At 46.7% G+C, this 24,362-nt stretch overlaps 1 protein-coding gene across 2 annotated transcripts in view; it reads left to right on the top strand.

Moving 5' to 3' along the window:
* The first annotated feature begins 1,059 nt into the window (after positions 1 to 1,059).
* MOV10 (Mov10 RNA helicase) overlaps positions 1,060 to 24,362 on the top strand; it is a 119,431-nt gene continuing 96,128 nt past the window's right edge. The window contains exon 1 of one of the 2 annotated variants that reach the window (XM_083172784.1): positions 1,060 to 1,304. In XM_083172784.1, coding sequence (XP_083028910.1) covers positions 1,171 to 1,304 — 134 coding nt within the window. In that variant the 5' untranslated portion in view covers positions 1,060 to 1,170. Of the gene's footprint in view, positions 1,305 to 24,028; positions 24,138 to 24,362 lie in introns of those variants that run through there. The other variant, XM_083172785.1, reaches the window with a different exon arrangement.

Here is a 24,362-nt window from a genome sequence, read left to right as displayed (position 1 = left end):
TGAGCGATTTTCACGGGGGTAAATGACTTTCGAGAGTAGGAGACTGTGGAAAGACATTTACTCATACTGTCAATCAGGACGATGGATGTCTGCGTCTGTCGATGATGCGGGAGCACGCATCGGCACTCATCTCCTGGCAATACACACTAGGCATTTTGAGCTGAAAGCAGCTCAAACGGTAAAAAGCAAGCTGCTTTCAGCACAAAATCGACAAGCGTGTATGGGCCTTAAGGTGCATACACACTGGGCATTTTGCCCATCATGTATGCACAGCGATGAAGGGGGAAATCGCTGGGCTGAAAATCACTCATTGCATACACCATACCTCCCAACTTGTGAGTTGAAGAAATTGGGACACTCGCATACCTCCCAACTTCTGTCCCCATGAAATAGGGACACTCGCGCGGCGAAGCCGCGCGAGCGTCCGAAAAGGGGGCGGGGCGTATGCAAATGAGGGCGCGGCTTATGCTAATTAGCCGCGACCTCATTTTCATACGAGAATAGACGCTGTGCGCATGCGCACAGCGTCTATTCTACTAGATTGGGGGGTCTCCCAACTGCCACCCCCCGCAGCGGGACAATGCCTGCCGCGGGTGGGACGTCGGGACAGGACCCGAAAATCGGGACTGTCCCGACGGAATCGTGACAGTTGGGAGGTATGCACTCGTGCGTCTATTCTATTAGATTGGGGGGTCTTCCAACTGCCACCCCCCGCAGCGGGACAATGCCTGCCGCGGGTGGGACAGCGGGACAGGACCGAAATTCGGGACTGTCCCGCTGTATTCGTGACAGTTGGGAGGTATGCATACACACTGAGCAATTTTCACAGCTCCCCAAGTAATTGACATGGCTAAATTGGGATACATAAATATTAAAAGCTTTTGGTTTTGTTTCTTGTTTAATTTTCCATGTAGGAATAAGGACAGGAGCCACATGACTATGTATCACTGTGTTTCTGTATGCTGCTGAGCTTGCTGGGTTTCAGTTTCATTTCTCCTTTCTGAGGGCTGAGTTATCTCTCCAGTCCCCACCACGCCTCCTGTGTGTGCATATAAGCGCCGGTGTCTCTTATCCTCACAGCTCAGCCAGCATCCACATTCATACTGTATTACTGACTGACTGTGTACTATTCCTCTTACTGGGGAGGCCTGGCCTAGCTGCAAGCACAAAATGCCGTCTAGAAACCGCATGAGAGGATTGCTGGATGCTGGAGAGAGATTCATACAACACCTTGAGGACACAGACAGAATGAATATTACCAGTAAAGAAGAACTGAGGACTATATATGCTGAATTCAGAACACAGTGAGTTATTATATTACATTACAACTAGTGTTTGATTTGTCAGTAATATGTTCTTAGAATCTTAGGAAAGTCATAAAGTTTGTTACCAGCCTGTAGCTGACATAAGTAATCACTAGTATGTATGTATTGCTTTGTTTCTGAAGTGGGGACATTTGAACTACAATTGACCTTTCCTTATGACACAATAGGGGGCATTGAAGTAACTCTGGAGGTAAAAGGCCAATGAAATTCTGGAAAGAATGCACAGATAACTCCAAATGTCCTTTACTCCTCTTTCATGACTGCTTTCCAAACCTTATTATCCATTCTTCCTTGCTTTACCTTGTTTTTATTTTTGCATAAATAATGTTTTATGGGTTTTGTTTAATAAATGTAAAAATTAACAATGCAATAACCGAGGTTTAAGGTCCTAGGACCACCTGATAGCAAGAGCTTCCACCTCCGTGGCACAATACGTCATAAGGTAAAGGTCCATACACACTGGGCGTTTTTGCTGACCGATGATCGGGAAAATCGCTGGGCTGTTAAATGCTCAGTGCATACACACTGAGTGATTTTTCACCCGTTTTAGCGATTTTCCGTTTGGTGGATGACTTTCCATAGCAGCACGCTATGGAAAATGTCCATTCCGTTGCTCATCTGCTGGTAATAACAGCAGATGAGCCACAGTGGTGGAAGAAGTATACCAAAAATATAGTTGATATGTGCAATAATTTCAGAAATATTAATATAAATGTCATTTTCTCCCATTATAGTCAATTGGCAATCCTTATCTGCAGACCACACTGTCATTCCACTGTCATTCCTTTTAGGGATTCAGTATTGAATCCCGGCGGTCGGGATCCCGGCGTTCGGAATCCCGACAGCCGAAATGCCGACAAGGGGGGGACGTGGATCGCCCCCCCTTGCGGGCTCGCTGCGCTCGCCACGCAGCGGGCCCGGTGCCTCGCTACGCTCGGCACACTAATTTATTCTCCCTCCTGGGGTGTCGTGGACACCCCAGGAGGGAGAAAGTGTCGGCATTTCGGCGGTCGGGATTCCGGCATCGGGATTCTGAACGCCGGGATCCCGACCGCCGGGATCTTAACTGCATCCCCCTTTTAGTATGTCCTTGGGAAGGTGCATCACAGCTTATCGCTACACTGTACACTGTGTCACCTGCATCAACTCTGGCTCCTGCTGTCAGATGTGCTTGGGTGTGGGTCTCAGGGCTGAGTGCACACTCCTGGGCACCCTCCCTGTCTGCTGTAGCAGGTATGGGAATTGACGTGATGAGTCACCCTGGCTTAATGAGGATATTGTTTTGCGAAGCAAAATCCCCGAAAAGCGCTGTCTGTTTGGGGCACAAAATATATGTTATTATGGGAGATGTAATTCGCAAACCCTATTAAAAAAAGTGAAAAAAAAACCCTCCATATTTTTGTTTGCTGCCGATGTTTCATCACACCTAATTGGATACCCCCCATAGTTTTTGGTAATCCCAGAAATGCCAGCATTTTGTTTACAGTGTGACTATATGTGTTTGCTTGTTTCTATGTATGTATGTATGTATTTATATGCATTCATGTGTTCTTACTGAATATAAGAACAGGAAAAACAACTCCAACGCTTATTTACAGTACTATTTCAATGGTTCGTGCTCAGAGGAATTTCTATAGAAGGCATAAAACATGCTATGCATTCACTTGACTTGTGCTGCTAATAAAGATAATGCTTAAATATAGGAAGAATTATGGGGTCTAAACACGGGTGGATCTCAGGGCATTTTCTAAGCGATGTGACTAGGTCACTTAGAAAATGCCCCTACGTCGCTTTGTGTGTAGGGGCAATAGCTATGCTTGGCCCCACATGTCGCTATGGCCTGGCAGATAGCCTGACATAACGCTCAGCACACATCGCTGGCACAACGCTGTGCAGAGCTGTGTACTGAGCATTCTTCATTGCCCAGCAAAATCACCCCGTGTGTAGGCCCTATTACAGTTACATCCTTTGAATTCAGTATTTTCTTAATTGCATCATTTTAATCACAGTCCCAGTCTAAAATGGCTCAGTATTGAAAGACCTCTACAACAACATTAGTGTTGCATATCATAAGTCATGTGAAAACATATACACATTGATTGGCGAGTGGATCGGACTGGTTTAATCACTATTTTTTTCAGGCCCATACACTAAATAAAAATCATAAACAGTAGTTGTTTTGGCTGTCGTCCAGCTTTTACCTTTAACACACACACACACGTGTGTCCAGGTCATTCCATGCCACATCAGCTTTTAACCCGACTCAGATTTTCAGGAAATTTGGTAAGGATGATAGACGACATAAGTTACTTACATGTGTAAAAATGATAGTGCTCAATAACATAGTATATGCAGTATACTAAATTATATGTAGCTCCGGATTGGATCTAAGAACACTCTGGAAATTCCCTTTTTCTCTCTTTCATATTATTTGGTAACCAACTACTGTATATAACAATGCTTTTATGTTTGTTTGACTGTTATGGAATCAAACAAAAACTAATAAATTAAAAAAAAATGTTAGCGCTCAGTGATTCAGTGTTTATGCAACAGGGTTGCAAACATGACAACGAAATGTAACATTTCTGCTTGCAAGGTCAACTTAAAAAACGTATAACCTTCAAACTGTGGTAGAACTTTCATGTTTAACTTGTTTTGAAGGGAACATAGTTTTCATAAAAAAAATAGATTTACATTTTTACTTGACCTTTGATCTTGAATATCTAAAAAAAAAAGTACTTTTAATATTTTTGTAAATAAAGTATGTTATGCTAAAGAGATTGTACTTAACTGTAAAAGTTTAATTTCGGGATGCCTTTGAGAACAGGAATAAAACAAATACAGGTTGAGTATCCCCTATCCGTGCATCCCGTATCCAAATTATTCCAAAAACCGTGGTTTTATGGAATAATTCAAATTTTTTTTTGTTTCATTTCCCCCCTAACCCTTTTTTTAGACTTACCAAGTCCCCAGGCATCCATGGCAGGCCTTCAGCATCCTCTCCGGCGTCTCCAGCAGTCCCAGGAGTGCTTTGAGCGAGTGAGTGCGCACCGATGCCACCGGCGCGCTTGGGAACTCGCGCAAAGCACTCCTGGGACCGCTGAAGACGCCGGAGACAGTGCTGAAGGCCGGCTGTGGACTCCGGGGGACAACGTGGACGCCGATGGACCACCGGGCACCACCAGGGGATAGGTAAGTATGCTTAAAAAATTTTTATTCCAAAAACCGGAAAATTCCCTTATCCAGAATGCTCGTGGTCCCAAGCATTTCGGATAAGGGATACTCAACCTGTATTAGGTACAGCAGTTGAACCCTTCATGCACTAACCATGCAGCTGGCAAGTTCAGACTTGTATTTTACTGTTAATAAATATATAGTGTCTCTAATACCTCTTTCACATAGCAAATTCTGGGTCACCCCCGTGATTTAGACCCGGTTCCGGCCCGGGAGCAACTCTGCATTTGCGATAAAGTATGCGCTGGGTGCTGACATCAGGTGGAGGGCAGAACAGAGCAGCGGTGCATGATGCGTGGTGGGGGAGGAGGCAGCACTGACGCTGATGACTCCTTTATAGCAGTGAATGGAATCTGGGTTGCCAAGCAACCCAGTTCCAACCCATTTATTATTTATTTACAGTTTGTTATATAGCGCAGCAGATTCCGTTGCGCTTTACAATAGTAGACAGTGATAAAACAAACTGGGTAACAACAGACAGACTTGGAGGTAGGAGAGCCCTGCTGCAAGCTTACAACCCATGTAAAACACTGCTTTTACCCTGGGTCGGATTGCCAGGTTGCTGGACCCGAGGTATTGAAAATGGCTCTTTCACACCGCAAGCTCACCTAGGTGGACTGAGCAAAAACCTGGGATCCACCCGAGATATTTGTGTGGTGTGAAAGGGGTGACATTGTGACAAGAAGTGGTGGCACCAGAGAACATAGAGTTAATTTTGCATAACCTTTCAGAATTGTATGCCCAATTTAAACAATCACATCCTAATTTAAAAGTGGGGCTTTCAAAATGTGCCTCTCTGCATCCCAAACACTGTGTTGCTGTGCTAGATGTACTATTCTGTACATCAGAATGTGAAATGGTTAACAGAAGGGTCACAGGCGCTTTAAGAGAGGATGAGGCCCATTTGCAGCCTGCTCCATTTGGGCACCCTCCTTACTGCCGGGAAAAGAGTCTGAGAACTAGAGCACTCAGGTTCTACACACCTCAGAAAAATGGCGCTGCCGCCATTTTTTTGGGCAATTCCAGCAGCACTGCTGCCTTAATCTTCAATTCAGAGGGGAAAGTATTTAAAATATGGTTGCGGCTTGCGCCCCATGGGACTCAGGGGCCTGAGTGCACTGGGCACATTACACCCATTATAAATATGCCAGTAGCCAATGTGAAAATGAAATAAACTAATAGTGGAGCATAATTTTCATCTATCCACTTACCAGCACTACCTGGCAAATATATGCAATCCACCCAATGTAGAAGGTGGTGAATTTTTAGGTTGTGGTCAGTTGAGGACCATATTGGAATTGTTACTAGAACAAGTGGTCAGGGAACTCGGTCCTCATTACCCCACACAGTGCATGTTTTGCTGGTAACCCAGCAGGTGCACAGGTGTACTAATTACTCAGACACATTTTATAAGGTCCGCAGGTGGAGTTAATTATTTCACTTGTGATCTGTGAGGAGACCTGCAAAACATGCACTGCGTGGAATAATGAGGACCAAGTTCCCTGTCCACTGTACTAGAACAAAATTGCCAGTGAAGGCAGCACACGAGACACTTGTCAAGTCCTCTGAAAATATTATTGAATTATTTCCATTCTAAGTAAACTAAACTACAGACCCACCCTTTCACTGTTGTTCAGCAATCGTCATATCTGAAAAGGATGACATGGATATCAGCGATATTATTATAATATGCGACTTTGCTAAAAATTATTATTTTATTCTACAAGAGCTCTCACTAATTTCTACATTTACCTCTCCTGACTCTGCTGTTTCCCACCTCTTGAAACAGCCCTTGATAAAGTGGCTCCAGCTACCCATTATACCCCACTTAGGCTTAGATGCCAACCGTGGTACTCCAAGACAACTACGAAATCAGACACGCAAAGTAGAATGCCAATGGCGTAAATCTCGTAATATGACTGATTTTCTCACATATAAGACTAGCTACCACTCCTATTGCAATGCTTTGGACACTGCCAAACAAACATACTACCAATCTCTCCTCTCTTCTCATGCCACCAACCCTAAGTGACTTTTTAACACATTTAAGTCTCTTCTGTACCCTCCCCCTCCTCCCCCACTGGCTACCATCAGTGCACAACAACTGGCCTCCTACTTTAAGGACAAGATTGAGAACATCTGAGATGAAATTGTATGCTCTTCCACTACCTCTAACCCACTCTCTTCCCCACCTGAACCCTCTGGCACTTTCTCTTCATTTGAGCCCACAAATGAAAAGGAAGTATCTGCACTCTTCTTATCCTCCTACTCTACTACCTCTCCTCTTGATCATATACCTGCACAATTTATTAAACATCTTTCTCCTGTGCTTATTCCAACCTTAACTAAAATCTGCAATCTCTCTTGCTACTGGTACTTCTCCATCTCTGCTCAAACATGCAGTGATTACTCCCATTCTGAAAAAACACAATTATGACCCTAACTCTCTCTCTAACTATCATCCTATAGGCCCATACACACTAGACGATTTTCAGCTGAAAATCGTTCATTTTGGCCATTTTGAGCGATTTTCAGCTGAAAATCGCCCAGTGTGTATGGGCCACCGATGACAGACTAGCGATGATGCGCGCTCCCGCATCATCGCTGTCAAAGTCTCCCATCTGCTGGTTTTACCAGCATGCCAGAGATGATGGCTGGTTTATTCAGCCATCATCTCTGTGTGTGTACGGGCCGCCAGGCTGAAAGATTAGCCACTTTCAGCCCGGCAGACCAGCCCACTGCCTCCCCCTGGAGTGTTGCTACCTCCCCCTGCTCAGTATAGCGCCGCACGGAGCAGGGAGGAAAAGCAGCCACCATCCACCCGCCCCCCCCCCATCCGCCGCACCTCCTACTCACCTTCACCTGCACGGAGCAGGGAGGAAAAGACGCTGCCGCCGTCCACCCGCCCCCTGTCTGCCGCACCTCCTTCTCACCCCCTGCTCCATAGCATAGAGCAGAAGCCGCCTGCCGTCCACGTCCACCGATCACAGCCGCTCCAGGGTCGGGTTTTGCACGGCAGCTCCCGCTCCCCTTCTCCCTCCCCCTGCTTTATATAATAAAGGTTCAGTTAAAGACATCCACTGCCCGCCCGCAGCAGCTCCAGCTCCCCCGCAGCAAACACAAACTGGCCACCAATGTCTATTCATATTAATATTAGCCAGTAATATATACATTGCTGGCACAAGCCAGCAATGTATATATTACTGGTCCCCCTGCCCACCAATGTACGTAGATTAGCCATTAATATATACATCGCTGGCAGATGCCAGCGATGTATATATTACTGGTCCCCCTGCCCACCAATGTACGTAGATTAGCCAGTAATATATACATCGCTGGCAGATGCCAGCGATGTATATATTACTGGTCCCCCTGCCCACCAATGTACGTAGATTAGCCATTAATATATACATCGCTGGCAGATGCCAGCGATGTATATATTACTGGTCCCCCTGCCCACCAATGTACGTAGATTAGCCAGTAATATATACATCGCTGGCAGATGCCAGCGATGTATATATTACTGGTCCCCCTGCCCACCAATGTACGTAGATTAGCCAGTAATATATACATCGCTGGCAGATGCCAGCGATGTATATATTACTGGTACCCCTGCCCACCAATGTATATTGATTAGCCGGTAATCTATACATTGCTGGCACATGCCAGCAATGTATATATTACTGGTCCCCCCTGCCCACCAATGTTTATTGATTAGCCGGTAATATATACATTGCTAGCACACGCTAGCAATGTATATTGCTAGCGTGTATATGAGGCGGTAACGTATGGCTAGCACTGTATACGTTACCACCGCCACTGCCCGACAATGTAAATTATGTTATGGGTGTAATGTATACATTGCTGGTCTGCTCCAGCAATATATGCGTTACCGCCGCCACTGCCTAACGCCTGCGATCGCTGGCTATTTGCTGTCTAATCGACAGCAGGTGGATGTTTTGGGGAGTGCCACTCCCATTTTGTGGGAGGTCACCACAAAATTAAGGCATTCCCCAGCCAATTCAGAATTGATCGCTTGGCTGCGTGGTTTGGTTTGAATCCCAAGGGTGGGAGCAGCGGCCATTTTATTCAGTGCATGTCTGCCCTTGGGGCCTGATTCAAAATTGATCGCTACTACTACTACTACCCCCCCCCCCCCCCAAGGCCTTTGCTGTGCTGAGTAGTCCTGGCGGAGTTTACCTGATTGCTTGGCTCTGAATATATGCTGCTGAATCAGGCCCCAAGGGCTGGCCGCTGCTCCCACCCTTGGAATTCAAACCCTGCCCATTATGTAAATAGCCTTGTATATGAAAGATTTTCAGCAAAGTCTTTCGCCTCCTGAAAATCTCTTGCTCTTTGGGGAAAATAGCTCAGGGGTTTATTCTAGTTCATTCTTTCTGACAAAATCCTTCTTAGATGGACAAAACCATGTGCACTGCAGGGGGGCAGATGTAACATGTGCAGAGAGAATTAGATTTGGGTGAGTTATTTTGTTTCTGTGCAGGGAAAATACTGACTGCATGATTTTACACTTCAATATAGATCTCACTTTGAAGAAAAACCCCACCCAAATCTAATTCTCTCTGCACAAGTTACATCTGCCCCACCCGCAGTGCACATGGTTTTGTCCATCTAAGAAGGATTTTGTCAGAAAGAATGGACTAGAATAACCCCCTCAGTGTGTACGCACTACTTTGGTGACCGATATATCTTTCAAAGATTTTGGCAAAGTCTTTTGAAATGAAAATCTCTAAGTGTGTATGGGCCTTATCTCTCAGCTCCCATGCCTCTCCAAGCTACTGGAGAGACTTCTCTACTCTCGCCTCACGAAATTTCTTAACTCTCACACCCTATTAGACCCGCTTCAGTCAGGCTTTCGCTCTCAACACTCCACTGAGACAGCACTGACTAAAGTGGTGAATGACCTGGTAACTGCTAAGTCTAAAGGCCATTAATCACTACTTATTCTTCTAGATCTTTCTGCTGCGTTTGACACTGTGGATCACACTCTTCTTTTAAAAACACTACACTCCCTAGGTCTTAATGATACAGCCCTTTCCTGGTTCACATCTTACCTATCTGATCGCTCTTTCAGTGTTTGCTTCTCTGACTCTACTTCCTCTTCACTACCTCTGTCTGTCGGAGTTCCGCAAGGCTCAGTCTTGGGCTACACACACAGCGATAGTAAGCCACTTTCTGAGCGATTATGTAAAATCGCTCAAAGTGGATGAATATCGCTCTGTGTGTGGAGCCCATAAGTCTGAGCCTTCCACAACTCTGCGACAGAATCAGGCTGATCAAGGCTGGCTAAGAAAATAACACCATTATGTTTGGAAGTACCTTGGGTGCTTATCCAAATTGTTTTTCTACCAGCAGCTACTGAGACAAAGGAATACCCAATCCCAATGAAATAAACAAAGAAAAAAGATCAGCACTTTGCGTAAATAAATTGTCTGATAATTTAGAACACTGGGGCAGATGTATTAACCAGCGCTAAGTGCATTTCTGCACTTAACGCTAGTTACCTGGGGGGGATTACTTTATTGCCTAGCCTAACATGCGCTAAGGACAGCCCTCCAGGGCTGTCCCCTGTATTTCCCCCCCCCCAGTATTTAGCATCCGGGGCAATGTATTAACAGCCAACCGGCCGCAACACCAATCAGGGCTAGCATTGTCCTATCCCCACTGCGGGGACAACACTAGCCCTGCTGCTGGCTCTGGGCTGCACTGGAGATCTCGCGGTAATAGCGAGATCTCGTGCATGCCCATTACTGCATGCTGGGGGGGAAGTAGGTTCGTGCATGCGCAGGGATGGCTCTCCTTATCAGCTGGGGGGAGATTAATACAGTCGACCACTACGGGTGCCGGCTTCTCCTCGTTATGCAGGAGAAGCGGGACCCGTTATTTTTAAAACGTTAGGGGCAGATTGATACATCTCACCTCATCTCATTGATACAAGATCAACTCAATATAGTAAAGCATTTGGTATTTAAAGTAATACATATATCCACTATACAATGATATGGCATTTATTTGCTTGTTTCAAACACTTAAGGGGTGTACACACGGAGTGATCCTTCTAAGCAATTTTGACTACATAGTCAAAATTGCTTAGAAGGTTAGTAAAGATCGCTGACAAGGTTAGACAAATCGCCCTATAATAATGCTTAGTAAAAAAGAGTTGCCAGGCAAGAATATTTTGACTTGATCGCTGGCTGTCTAGTCAAAATCGCTGGTATTCACTGCTGAGGGAGATATTCACTAGGCGATCTGCAATAAATAAATTATGTTAAGGTGCATACACATTGTACAATTTTTTTGACCAATTATCCTGACCAATTTTGTTCATTTCTGCCATTCTGAACGAAATTGGTCAAAATATCTTTCAGTGTGAATGCAACAAGCAAAGAATGATGATGCGCATACCCGCTAGTTGTTTGTCAACTGTGCATGCAGCTCAATTTGGATATCTTTCCAAAAGAGCCTATAAACTGTAGCTAGATCTTTCGTCTTTTGTCAACATCTTTCGTCCAGGACACTGGGTTCTGGGGAAATTGGTCATCAACGTCTTTCAACGAAATTGGTCAAAAAAAATTGGGTACTTGTCAATGTTCCCTCTAATTTTACGAAGGCTGTGTGCGGCAAAAGATTTTGGCTGTGCAACTTTGGAAGGTAATTTTAATTTCTCTACCGTCCAATGGGATACTGGGCTTCACTACTATGGGGATTGAGACCTCCGCAGGAGAGACAGGCACATAAAAGAACTTTCAGTGTGGGTGCACTGGCTCCTCCCCTCAATCTCCCTCCACTAGTCAGTTTTGGAAAATGTGCCTCAGGAGAGGCAGTGCTTCTGGATGCTCCAGAGTTTTTTCCACATTTATTTTCAAGTTTGTTATTTTGGGGCGCTGTGGTGACCACACAGCTGTCCTGCTTCGTGGGTGTCAGGGGAAGGGTCAGTCCCCGACCTCTTCAGGTGCAGAGCTGACCCTGCTACAGGACAATCCAGTCCTGCGTGGGACTTGTCACCGCACAGCATTGCGCTGTAGCGAGCAAGTCCCCTAGCCGCCGCACACCCCTGACAGGTCTGAAGACATCGGTGGTGAGTACAGGCTGGGGGTCCCACAAGGGGTCCCCGCAGCCATTTCTGGTGCGGCAAGACGACGGCTAGTAATGGCGGCTCTCCAGCAGGGACCGCGTGAACACCGCGTCTGATAACTGGCATAGGGGTGCTGCCGCTGGACCACCAGGGACACCCCTCAGGGTATAATGTATGATATATATTTTACACCTTTAATAATGTCAGTATAATTATATGTAAGCGCCAGCTCCGTGTAAGGGGGCGGGGCTTCACTCAGAGCGGGACCAAGCTCTGCTGGGCGCGCGCTGTCACTTCCTGCTTCTTCACACGCTGCCAGACTCCATTACAGGGCTCCTCACTGGCGTGGTGGATCCGGGTACTTGCAGCACGGCAGAGACAGCAGGTTTTTATAGCGATTTAGCGCTGCTGCGCTATCTAGCTTAGTCAGACACTGTGTTGTTTATATCACTGTGTTTAGCGTTACCAGCTCACCCAGATCTGTGAGTTCAGGTTAAGGGTGCACTTGGCTCCCCAATTGCTCTGTTTTTTCCCCACTGTTTAGTTACAGACACAGCATAAAGCAAGCACATAGTCTGTTTTCACTCAGAGGAAACACATCCAGCAGTGTGTGCACGTGTGTGACTGCGTGGGGGTTGTGTTTGTTACTACAGACATTGTAGTACTATCTCATCATGGTGAAAAAGTTCACTTGCATGGTGTGTAGCACCAAGTTTGTGCCCAAGTCACAGTCCCAGGTTACTTGTGAGGCTTGTATGTCACCACAGCCCAGTATGTCACCACAGCCCAGTAGTGCTGACACCCAGATCAGTGGGGTTCCCCCACAGCTTGCGGGGCAATCGCAGGCAGACGAGCAGGAGCCTGCGTGGGCCTCCAACATAAAGACCTTGTTGGATTCTGTGGCTTCACAGCTTTCCACTAACACTCAGCAAACGCAGAGGGTTCAGAGGGAATTGTCCATGTTAGCTGCCAGGGTGGATATTCTTCATACCCAAAATGTACCTCCCCCGCCCGCACAGCCTCAAAAGAGGCAGGCTACTGCTATGGATCCTGACACAGATGAGGACGATGAGGACATATTGGAGGAGGGTGAGGAGCAGGGTCTGCAGGAACCAGCTCCTGAGACGGCAGTACATGGTCCCGAGCCCCTTATCAGGGCCATTAGGGATGTTTTAGATCTCCCAGTAGAGGCATCCACAGAAGGAGATCCTTTCTTCATGACTCAGAAGAAACAGCCAGTGTACTTCCCTGAGCAGGCAGAGTTAGAAACTGCTTTCAGGGCTGCATGGCAAAACCCTGATAAGAGGTTTACTCTTTCAAAAAGGTTCACAAATGCATATCCTTTTGAACCTTTGGGCAGAAAGAAATGGGAGGAGCCACCGGTAGTGGACTCCTCTGTTTCCCGCCTCTCTAAGAAGGTGTTGTTACCAGTCCCAGGGGTATCCACCCTTAAGGACGGGGCGGACAGAAGGCTGGAAGCTACCCTCAAGTCCATATATACGGCTAGTGGGGCATCCCAGCGTCCAGTTTTAGCCAGCTGCTGGATGGCCAAGGCTATTCATACCTGGTCAACCCAGATTCAGGAAGGCTTGTTGGGTGACATGACTGTGGCCCAGATAGGGGACAGCCTGCGTCACATTCAGGATACCGCAAAAATCCTGTGCGAGGCACAAAAGGAATTGGGCGCAATTAACGCGCGCAATTCAGCCATGGCGGTTTCAGCCAGACGGGCCTTGTGGCTGCGGCAGTGGTCTGCAGATGTAGACTCAAAGAAGAGTGTGGAGGGTATTCCCTTTACAGGAGAATGGCTGTTTGGCAGTGAATTAGACGATTGGATTTCCAAAGCCACGGCAGGAAAATCTACCTTCCTTCCATCAGCCCCCACGGTTGCAAAGCGTACCTTCACAGGTGCTTCCCAGCAGTCCTTTCGTGGGAACAGGTTTCGCCCCAAGGCTAGGGGCGCCTCCAATGCCAGCAGGGGCGCGAGAGGCAAGTTTAGGAAGCCTAACACCTCCAACACCCAGGACCGTCCAAATGCCGCGACTTCCTCTAAGCCTGCAGCATGACGGGGTTTTCCCGCCACGAGACTCTCTCGCGGTGGGAGCGCGATTGTTGCATTTCAGCCATGTGTGGGACGCCTCGGGTCTGGATACCTGGGCCAGAGGTCTCATTTCTCTAGGTTACAAGCTGGAATTCGACAAACCCCCTCCCAGACGATACTTCAGGTCGGCACTTCCAGCATCCCAGGAAGATCAGGTGCTCCTTCAGGGGGCCATTACCAGGCTGCTTCAGTCTCAGGTAATTGTACCGGTGCCAGTCACGGAGCAGGGCCAGGGATATTATTCCAACTTATTCCTGGTACCGAAGCCAGACGGCTCAGTAAGACCCATCCTGAATCTAAAGTCACTGAACCCCTTCCTGCGCGTGTTCAAGTTCAGGATGGAGTCCTTGCGCTCTGTGATCGCCAGCCTAGAAAGAGGGGAGTTCCTGGCCTCTATAGACGTCAAAGACGCCTATCTACACATTCCTATCTGGCCCCCACACCAAATCTATCTCAGGTTTGCCTTGGGGAACGACCATTACCAATTCCGGGCGTTACCTTTCGGCCTGTCGACAGCCCCGCGGGTTTTCACAAAGGTAATGGCGGAAATGATGTCACTACTCAGGCTCCGAAGGGTGAATGTAGTGCCATACCTGGACGACCTGCTAATAAAAGCAGGGTCGGCGGAGGCTTAAAGCAGTGCTCTCAATCTGTCCATACAGGTTCTAAGAGACCACGGGTGGATCCTAAACATGCCCAAATCATCGCTGGTTCCAACCCAGAGGATGGTTTTCTTGGGCATGATCCTGGATACATCAGAACAAAAAGTTTTTCTGCCGATGGAAAAGGTCACTGCAATACAACAGCTGGTCAGGGAGGTCCTACAGTCACCTCTGGTACAGATCCATCTTTGCCTCCGGCTTCTAGGCAAGATGGTGGCTTCATTCGAAGCAATACAATTTGGCCGCTTCCATTCCAGGACTTTTCAATTGGATATTCTGACAAAATGGTCCGGCTCCCCCCTGCAGATGCGCAGAAGGATTGGCCTTGCAACAAGAACCAGGATCTCGCTACAGTGGTGGCTAGATTCATCCAATTTGTTGGCAGGCAGACGGGTCCAGATCCAGGACTGGATTCTGGTAACCACGGACGCCAGCCTGAGGGGCTGGGGAGCTGTGACACAGGGAGTCCGCCTACAGGGTCGATGGTCTCCACTGGAGTCAGGCCTTCATATCAACAAGCTGGAGTTGAGGGCGGTCTACTATGCCCTGTTACAGGCAGCTCCATTGTTACAGGGAAAGGCGATCCAGGTCCAGTCGGACAATGCCACCACTGTGGCCTATATAAATCGGCAGGGTGGTACCAAGAGCATGCCTTGCATGAGAGAAGCGTCAAAAATTCTGTCCTGGGCGGAACAGAATGTCCAGGCCCTGTCTGCCATTTTTATCCCGGGGGTCGACAATTGGGAGGCGGACTTCCTGAGTCGTCACGATCTTCACCCGGGAGAGTGGGGCCTTCACACTCAAGTGTTCAATGCCATAGTGGATCTGTGGGGGCTCCCTCAGATCGACCTGATGGCTTCACGATTGAACCACAAGGTAGCAATGTACTGTGCACGGACCAGAGACCCAGGGGCGATAGCGGTGGACGCTCTCACCTGGACCTGGGATTTCCAATTGGTGTACCTCTTCCCACCTCTCCCATTGTTGGCTCGGGTGCTAAAGCGGCTCCGGCATCAGGGGACGGAGGCCATACTGGTGGCACCAGACTGGCCAAGAAGGGCCTGGTACGGGGACATTCAGGCCATGCTAGTGGAAGACCCGTGGCGTCTGCCCCTAAGAGAAGACCTGCTCCTCCAGGGCCCGTTCGTCTTCCAGGACTTACAGCGGCTACGTTTAACGGCCTGGAGGTTGAGCGGCAGATCTTAGTCCACAAGGGTCTCCATTCCTCTGTCGTCACTACAATGATAAAAGCCAGGAAGCCGGTGACGGCTGCTCATTATCATGTAATATGGCGCAGATATATTGCCTGGTGTGAGAAGAATGACTTGCCTCCGGCCAGTTTTCGATTAAACAGTCTGCTACGTTTCCTTCAGGCTGGCCTGGATAAGGGACTCAGATTGGGTTCCTTAAAGGTCCAAATCTCTGCACTATCTGTGTTTTTTCAGAAAAAGATTGCGGCCTTGCCGGAAGTGCAAACCTTCTTACAGGGGGTGCTGAGGATTCAGCCCCCCTTTGTGCCTCCCACTGCACCATGGGATTTGGAAGTAGTTCTTACTTTCTTAAAATCAGCCCGGTTTGTTCCATTGGAAGAGTCTGAGCTGCGACACCTCACTTGGAAGACTGTTGTTTTGCTGGCTCTAGCTTCGGCCAGGAGGGTGTCCGAGCTCGGGGCCTTATCTTGTCGGAGCCCTTACCTTGTGTTCCACAACGATAGGGCGGAACTCAGGACTAGACCACAATTCCTTCCAAAGGTGGTGTCAGGGTTCCACCTAAACCAACCTATTGTGGTTCCTTCTAGCGCGACACACCCAGATATACCAGATACCTTGGATGTGGTCCTCACCCTTAAGGGGTATGTCAAGCGCACAGCTAGGATCCGTAAGACGGACAGCCTGTTTGTGCTTTATGATGCGCAGAAGAAGGGTTTACCTGCTTCAACGCGTACCATTGCCAGGTGGATAAGATGTACTATCCAGCAGGCTTATGCATCAGCTGGTTTGTCGCTTCCTTTTTCAGTAAAGGCTCATTCAACCAGGTCTGTAGGTACCTCTTGGGCGGCTGCTCGAGGGGTGTCGGCAATGCAGCTATGCAGGGCCGCAACTTGGTCAGGGCAACACACATTTGTGAAGTTCTACAAGTTTGACACCCTGGCCAGGGAGGATTCCCAGTTCGGGAATGCGGTTCTACAGCAGAATCCGCACGTTCCCACCCGTTCTGGTAGCTTTGGGACCTCCCCATAGTAGTGAAGCCCAGTATCCCATTGGACGGTAGAGAAAATAGGATTTTGGGTACCTACCGGTAAATCCTTTTCTCGTAGTCCATATGGGATACTGGGAGCCCGCCTCAGTGCGGCTTTTTCTGCTGTCAGACCTACTTTATGGTTAGGCTTATTGCCTTGTTTTCTATAGGATAAATATGACTATAGATTTGTTCTAGTTACAGGTGTCCTCTTAAGTTGTTAGGATTCACCTCTTTTATATGTTTTTTGTTCGTTTGGGTGTGCTGGATGAATCTCACCACAATACATTATCACATACTCCTCACATGCTCTCCTTCGGCACAGTTTTTGCATTAACTGACTAGTGGAGGGAGATTGAGGGGAGGAGCCAGTGCACCCACACTGAAAGTTCTTTTATGTGCCTGTCTCTCCTGCGGAGGTCTCAATCCCCATAGTAGTGAAGCCCAGTATCCCATATGGACTACGAGAAAAGGATTTACCGGTAGGTACCCAAAATCCTATTTTCTGTGCGTCAATTATATATAACTGGAAAATGACGTCCAGCATTTGTGTTAACTTTACTTCAAAATGATATTAAACATTTAAACATTAAAAACACAGCACAGAATGTAATTAATGGGTGAAACATACATTAATTGAGTCCACAAATGCAAAAAGGGACCACTGCTGCTTTGTGCGCTCTGTTGTAATGTCTGTGCGCACGCTTGTCGAGTTGTGTGCGCGCGCACGTGCGCACAGCTTAAAAGGAAAACTGGTACTTGTGTATTATCGCCCATCGCATTGCATACCATAAGGCTTAATATGGTATGCGATGAGATGAGATGCGATGCGATGGGACCCGGTCTTATACAATTTAAAATTGTATACCATTGTATATGGCAGGGGTTCCCAATCTTTTTCGAATCACGGCACCCTAGAGTATCAGAACTTTTCCACGGCACCCCTAGGCCCAAAACAATATATATAAAATTAAATATTTTCTGTTTGTATGTGCTTCTTAGGTTCAGTTATGTGGTAAAGGGCAGAATTTGCTTCTGTTTGTACACATATTTTATGATTGGCAGCCACCAGCACTGGTTTTATCCATAAATAATTGATAATAAATAATTTGAATTGGTCCTGGATGTCCAACCCAAGGCACCCCTGCAAGTGTCCCGAGGCACCCCAGGGAGCCACGGCACACAGTTTGGGAACCACTGGTATATGGCATTCTATGAGATGAGATGAGATACGATTTTAAATTGTATAAGCACACTAATGGTTGCTTTCAATGTTAATTGGCTCCCATATAAGATTTTTAATTGTATAAGCACCTTAATGGGTGCTTACAATGTTAAATGCACCCCCACGCCACCCCCACTATCAACGCCAACCCGAAGCGTGGCGAGCGAGGGGTGCCGGTACGCGTCCTTCGACCTTTTCATACCCCCACTATCCATGTCGGCGTGGAGTTGATTTTATATAGTGTGGCGAGCCACCGAGCCCGAAGCGTGGCAAGCGCAGCGATCCCCGCGAGGGGACGCGTAATTCATGTAAAGTAAAATGCGGGGCGCTCTGCGCTCGCCACGCTTCGGGCTCGGTGGCTCGCTGCACTCGCCAAACTATATAAAATCAACTCCACGCCGACATGGATAGTGGGGGTATGAAAAGGTCGGAGGACGCGTACCATCGCCCCTCGCGGGCACGCTGCGCTCGCCACGCTTCGGGTTGGCATTGATAGTGGGGGTGGCGTGGGGGTGCATTTAACATTGAAAGCACCCATTAGTGTGCTTATACAATTTAAATTATCTCATCTCATTGTGTGCCATATTAGGGTCAGGCCACACACCCTGTTAATTAGTCCCATGACCTTGTACCAGAATCTACGTATCTTACTGCACTCCCACATTCTGTGGAAGAAGTTAGACTGTGAACCTTTACACTTCAAACATAGGCCCAGTTCCCCCGGAACAAAGTGCTTGCGCTGTGCCTGGGACCTATAGGCTCTATGCAGAGTTTTTATATGTACCTCCTGCAGCATAGCTGACTGCAGGTATCTTGCTGTTTATTCCAAATTCAACAAGAATTGTTACTTATGCATGGTTTTTAGTTTACTGTATATTGATGTAAATATTAGCTGTATAACTATTTATCTGAAGGGACAAACGCTATATTCTAGCAAAGTAAAGATGTATATTGAGTTGTGAAATGTATGGAGATTAATTCCAGAGCTTAAAATCTTTTAAAAGCATCTGTGTTATTTAAAAGAGACGACAAAGAAATTCTCACCTGCAAATAAATAACACTTACCTGTTTCAATTACAACTCTACGTCTGTTATCTGGAACTATACAAGTACATTACAAAAGCATAAAACTTTGCCTATTTCTATGCACAAAAGTACAACATGTGGGTACCACATTAAACACAAATCAATCATCCCCCCCCACTGTCCCCGACCTCTAAACACGAACATTTTGCCCTTAGAACAGGCCAAAACTATAATAAACTTTAGTCAAAAGTGCAAGCCAAACATTGGGGATTGTAAAAAACTAACCTGCTAAATGCACAGGCATATAAAGTGTCCAGTCCAGACTGACTTAGATTTGCAAACAGGGTAAAAATCATTTGATGGTCGGCGACCATGGAATGATTTCGTCCCCATATGCTACCCTGCGAATATCTGTATATGCAAAACATCCATTTTTTGCAAAGCGGCAGGGATGTGCAGGGGGGAGGGGGCATTCGTGCTGGCAGCGTTAAAAGGCTTGCTAAGCAGCAAATTTTCACTGCTTAGCGAGTCAATCAGAATCACCCCCAGAGAGTCCATGGATTGTTGTGGAACACTATCCCTTTTAACATGCCCGAAATCCAGTGTTGCAAGGTCAGGTGACCTTGGTGGCCAAAGTTCCTTGGAAATGACACGATCATCAAACAATGAAGCAATTTCATCCTGGACAATAAATACCATTTACTTAACTGTGTACAGGTTTATATAAGCAAGTAATACACAGACACAACAAATGTGGAAGCCACAGTACACAACACCACTGTCAGAAGCAGGAACTCCTACGGATTAAGGTGGTAAAAAGTTGGCCTTCACTTTGCGCGTGCATGAAGAGCTGGCCTGGATGCCAATTGTAAACACATCACTTGCTATGATCCTATGATCTCCTCATGTTTCGCAAATGTCTGCGTCAAATTTCACTACATTATGTCATTTACCTTAAAAGTTATAAGAATAGCTTTGGGGCCAATAGTGAGTGAAATACCCTATAGATGCAAGCATACATTTGAAATAAATAACCTTCCACAAAAGTTTGCCCTAATTCCACATTTGCTGTCTCTGTTTATCCTTAACCCTTTGAGTGGCAAATTAAGTTGTCAAAATAGGCAACACCCGAGCATGCCGCCACATGGCCCTGGCCAAGATGCCCCATTACTTGATTTTATTCCCTGACAGGTATATGGCTTCATTTTCAGCTTGCTGCCATGTTGGGGTTTATCTATTCATATCGCATTCACGCTAATATCTGTTCTCATGTCTACTTCAAAGTGAGATCTATATTGCAGTGTAAAAATAAAGCAGCCAGTATTTACCCTGCACAGAAACAAAATACCTCACCCAAATCTAATTCTCTCTGCACATTTTACATCTGGCCCCCTGCAGTGCACATAGTTTTGTCCTTCTAAGAAGGATTTAGTCAGAAAGAGTGAACTAGAATAAGGCCCAGAGAGAGAGAGAGGTCAGTGACCGGGATATGGACAAAAACAATTGGCTGGCAGGTTTCATCAACATCATTGTTTATTACTGGGTCATACACCTGCAAGATACAGTTTATGCCTCCTGACACACATGTATCTTTGTTGCATGGGATACTTTTGTGTAAACAGGTACTTGCTGTAATCCACCAATGCACACCCAATGCTTCCCTCATTCCACCTGCAGTAGTATAACTAGCATAACTAAGGCATAGGCACAAATGTGATTTGCCACAAAAATACGCTTATATCCAGAACCACATCAGCCCCGCTTTAGTTACCGTGTATGAGAATGTCAGCTACAAATTAAGGTACTTGTGTAATATCACAGCACCCAGTTTCCTTACGTACAGTACCGTACTGAAATCGCATTGCATGTCACGTTATAGTGGCATGCGATGCGATTTCAGTACTGCTCCCATTTCCACTCCCTGTCATTCCCGCCCCCTGTCAGATTCTGTCAGAATCATTCTGAGGTGAAGTTCTGACAGGAATGGCAGCATCCCTCAGACCTGCAGGACAAATATCAGAAATGGCTGTACCTGTGAACATGTTTAGCTTGCCTCAGACGGAGGAGGAGGCTATCCAGTTCTTCCAACAACATGATCTGCTTCCACTGATGCAGAATTGCACGAACGGGCACCCTATCAGGTTGTCAGTGAGGGAATGTATGTGGCGGTGCCATGTAAAAGCATGTCGTCTCAAGGTGAGCCTCAGAGCAGCCCATTGGTTTCCAGGGTGTCGCTTATCCTTCGTCACCTTGATTCGGTTCACATATTCCTGAGCCCAGGAGCTCACTTCAATCGAGTATTGTGAGCGAGAGCTGGAAATATTCCAAAAAACTGCAGTCCTGAATAACCGATGGATGCGGGAGGCTTGCACCATGGACCTTCTGGCGCAGCCCCAGCGGCGTATCGGTGGTCCTGGGCACATTGTGGAGGTGGATGAAAGCTCGTTTGTCAAGAGAAAGAGCAACGCCGGATGTACGTTATCACAGCAGTGGATTTTTGGTGGAATTTGTCGCAAAACTGGACAGTGTTTCGTTACTATGGTGGACAGACGTGATGCCATCACTTTGATGGCAGCTATTAATGAGAACATTGAGCCAGGCACAACTATTTATTCCGACTGCTGGCGGGCGTACAGCGCAGAACAGTTTGAACTGGCTGGTTATCAGCATGCACGAGTGAACCATAGGTTTAACTTCATTGACCCGGACTATCCATGACGCACTATCCACATCGGTGTGGAGTTGATTTTAAAAAGTGTGTTGAGCACAGCGAGCCACCGAGCCCGAAGCATGGCGAGCAGATCCGGATTACTTTACATGTATTCCGCGTTGCCCGAAGCGTGGCGAGGGGACGCGGATTACTTTACATGTATTCCGTGTCCACTTGCCACACTTTGGGCTAGGTGACTCGCTGCGCTCGCCACACTTTATAATATCAACTCCACACCGACGTGGATAGTGAAGGTATGAAAAGGCCGGAGGACGCGTTCTGCCGCTGCTCACCACGCTTCCGGGTGGCGTGGATAGTGGTGGTGACGCAAAAGAATGGCATAGGTGCTTCCAATAAAAAGCACCCATCACATCTCCTAGCATGGGTGCTTCTACAATGAAATATCGCATCTGATCGGATCGCACCCTAGGTATGGTGCCGTGCTATCCCATGCGATATTTAATTGTATTAGTATTCCTGTGCACTTAATATGGACATCGCATTGCATCGGATCACACGGCACCATACACGCTGTGCGATCCGATGCGATTTTAGTATGAAGAATAGCCCAGTATGCTTCCAGCGCTGGGTGCCAAGATAATACACAAGTACCCAAATTTATTATAAACATTGGGCCTCATTCAGATTGTCGATGCAATTGCTGTTGCTGCTCTATTATAGGCTTGCCAATCAATCCCTTTAAACTGCAACACCAATTAATTATACAGGTTCTATGGCTGATTGAAAAAAGGTGATATGCAGGCTTGATATCAGCCAGCCACAGATCCTGTGTATTTCATTAATGTGTCTTGGTTTAAATCAGGGGTGTCCAAACTTTTTGCGACGAGGGCCAGATTTGGTGAGGTGAAAATGTGTGGGGCCCGACCATTCAGCCTGACATTCTTTGAATCATTAATCACATCAGAATGGTTCCCCACTCTGACCCCATTCACTGTATGTCCCTCAGCATGCCCTCATTCACTGTATGTCCCCCAGCCTGCCCCTTTACTGTATATTCCCCTGCCTGCCCCCATTCGCTGTATGTCCTCCACTCTGCCCCCTTCACATTATATTCCCCTGCCTGACCATCCTCTGTATGTCCCCCAGCCTGACCCTCCTTCACTGTATGCCCCCCATTCACTGTATGTTAGCCACTTTGTACCCATTCACTCTGTCCCGTAGCTTGCCCCCCCTTCTCTGAATGCCAGGGGTTGGACACACACTCACCCGAAAGCCGCCAAACACATCTCACTGTGGCAGCCAGCACCTCCTCACTGCTGCAAACAGCAAGGTAAAGGCACGCTCGCCGGGACCCCACTTTTAATTTCCTGTGCTGTGCATCCTGCATCTGAAGCTCCACCTGCTACTGACTGGAGGCTGCGGGCCACTTGAAATGATGGCACGGGTCGCAATTGGCCGCTGGGCCGGACTTTGGACATGCCTGGTTTAAATGAATAGTATGGTAAGCCTATTACTGTATAAGATAATTAGAAAGTTAGGTAAATAGTTTTTATATCTATGGTCAGGAAGTTGGCAGACAACAAAGCTGGCAACACTTTGATATGACAGATTATAAAGTATTGGTATAAATCATTTAGGAGTCTAAATACTAAAGGTGCCCACACACTAGAAATATCTGCGATCGTAAGATTTGCGCATAAATTAGCCTTGAAATCTTTTGTCCGTCTTGGACAAAAGATTTCAGGCAAGCGCACATCTTTACCAAAGATTTTTCTTAAGATCCCATGTCCGTTCCTATGGATCTTTTGTTAAATCTTTTGATCTTTTGTGCAGCACGAAAGATCAGAAGATTCAGCTAAAGATGTATGGGAGCGGGCATCGGACCAATATCGTCCGATTTTCAACTGATTTATCGGAAATCGGTCAATCGGCCTAAAAATCGTTCTAGTGTGTGGGCACCTTAAGCCTTGGAGAAAGACCTAGTGGAGAGAGATAAAGTACCAGCCAATCAGTTTGGGCAGTCACGTTACAGAATGTGTTTTAAAAATCGAAGTTAGGAATTGATTGGTTTGTACTTTATCTCTGTCCATTTTATCTTTCTCCAAGACATAGGCCATTATTCTGGTTCACTCGCAAAGGCAAATTCCTTTTCAAATGGACAAAAAACAGGTGCACTGCAGGTGGGGCAGATGTAACTTGTGCAGGGAGAGTTAGATTTGTGTGGGGTTTTACTTCAGAGAGATCTATATTGCAGTGTAAAAATAAACCAGTCAATATTTTCCTTGCACAGAAACAATAACTCACCCAAATCTAAATCTCTCTGCACAAGTTACATCTGCCCCCCTGCAGGTTTTGTCCATTTTTGAAGGAGTTTGTGTGTGAACTAGAATAAGGGCCATAGTATATAGACCCCTTAAATCCAAGTGCACCATGGGAGTTAGTGTGCTAAATAGAAGTGGCTGAACAGCGATACCCAGCATGCATTGTGGTCAGCTAGTCAATTTCCTTGTGGAGTAAAACAATGTATCATTCTGCTTTGCACCAGCAGTACAGATCAAGGTATGTGTTTATTTATTTAATTGTGTTATTGTGTTATTTCTAGGTAGGGCAACCATGTAGGTAACATTTCCTGAGCTGGCATTTGTAGGTGTTTTATTAAACTAATTTATCAATCTCTTCAAAATTTGCAAACCAGTTCTGTGAACATACCATTGCACAAGGACTGCTTGAAATGAGGGGCTAATGAGGATTCTGCTTCTGACCAATTTCAATGAAAGTAAATGA

Source organism: Crinia signifera, chromosome 2 (genome assembly GCF_055691185.1).
Source record: "Crinia signifera chromosome 2, ASM5569118v1, whole genome shotgun sequence".
Classification (NCBI taxonomy): domain Eukaryota; kingdom Metazoa; phylum Chordata; class Amphibia; order Anura; family Myobatrachidae; genus Crinia; species Crinia signifera.
The sequence above is the reverse complement of the archived record's forward strand: the minus strand, read 5'-3'. Positions and strand labels throughout refer to the sequence as shown.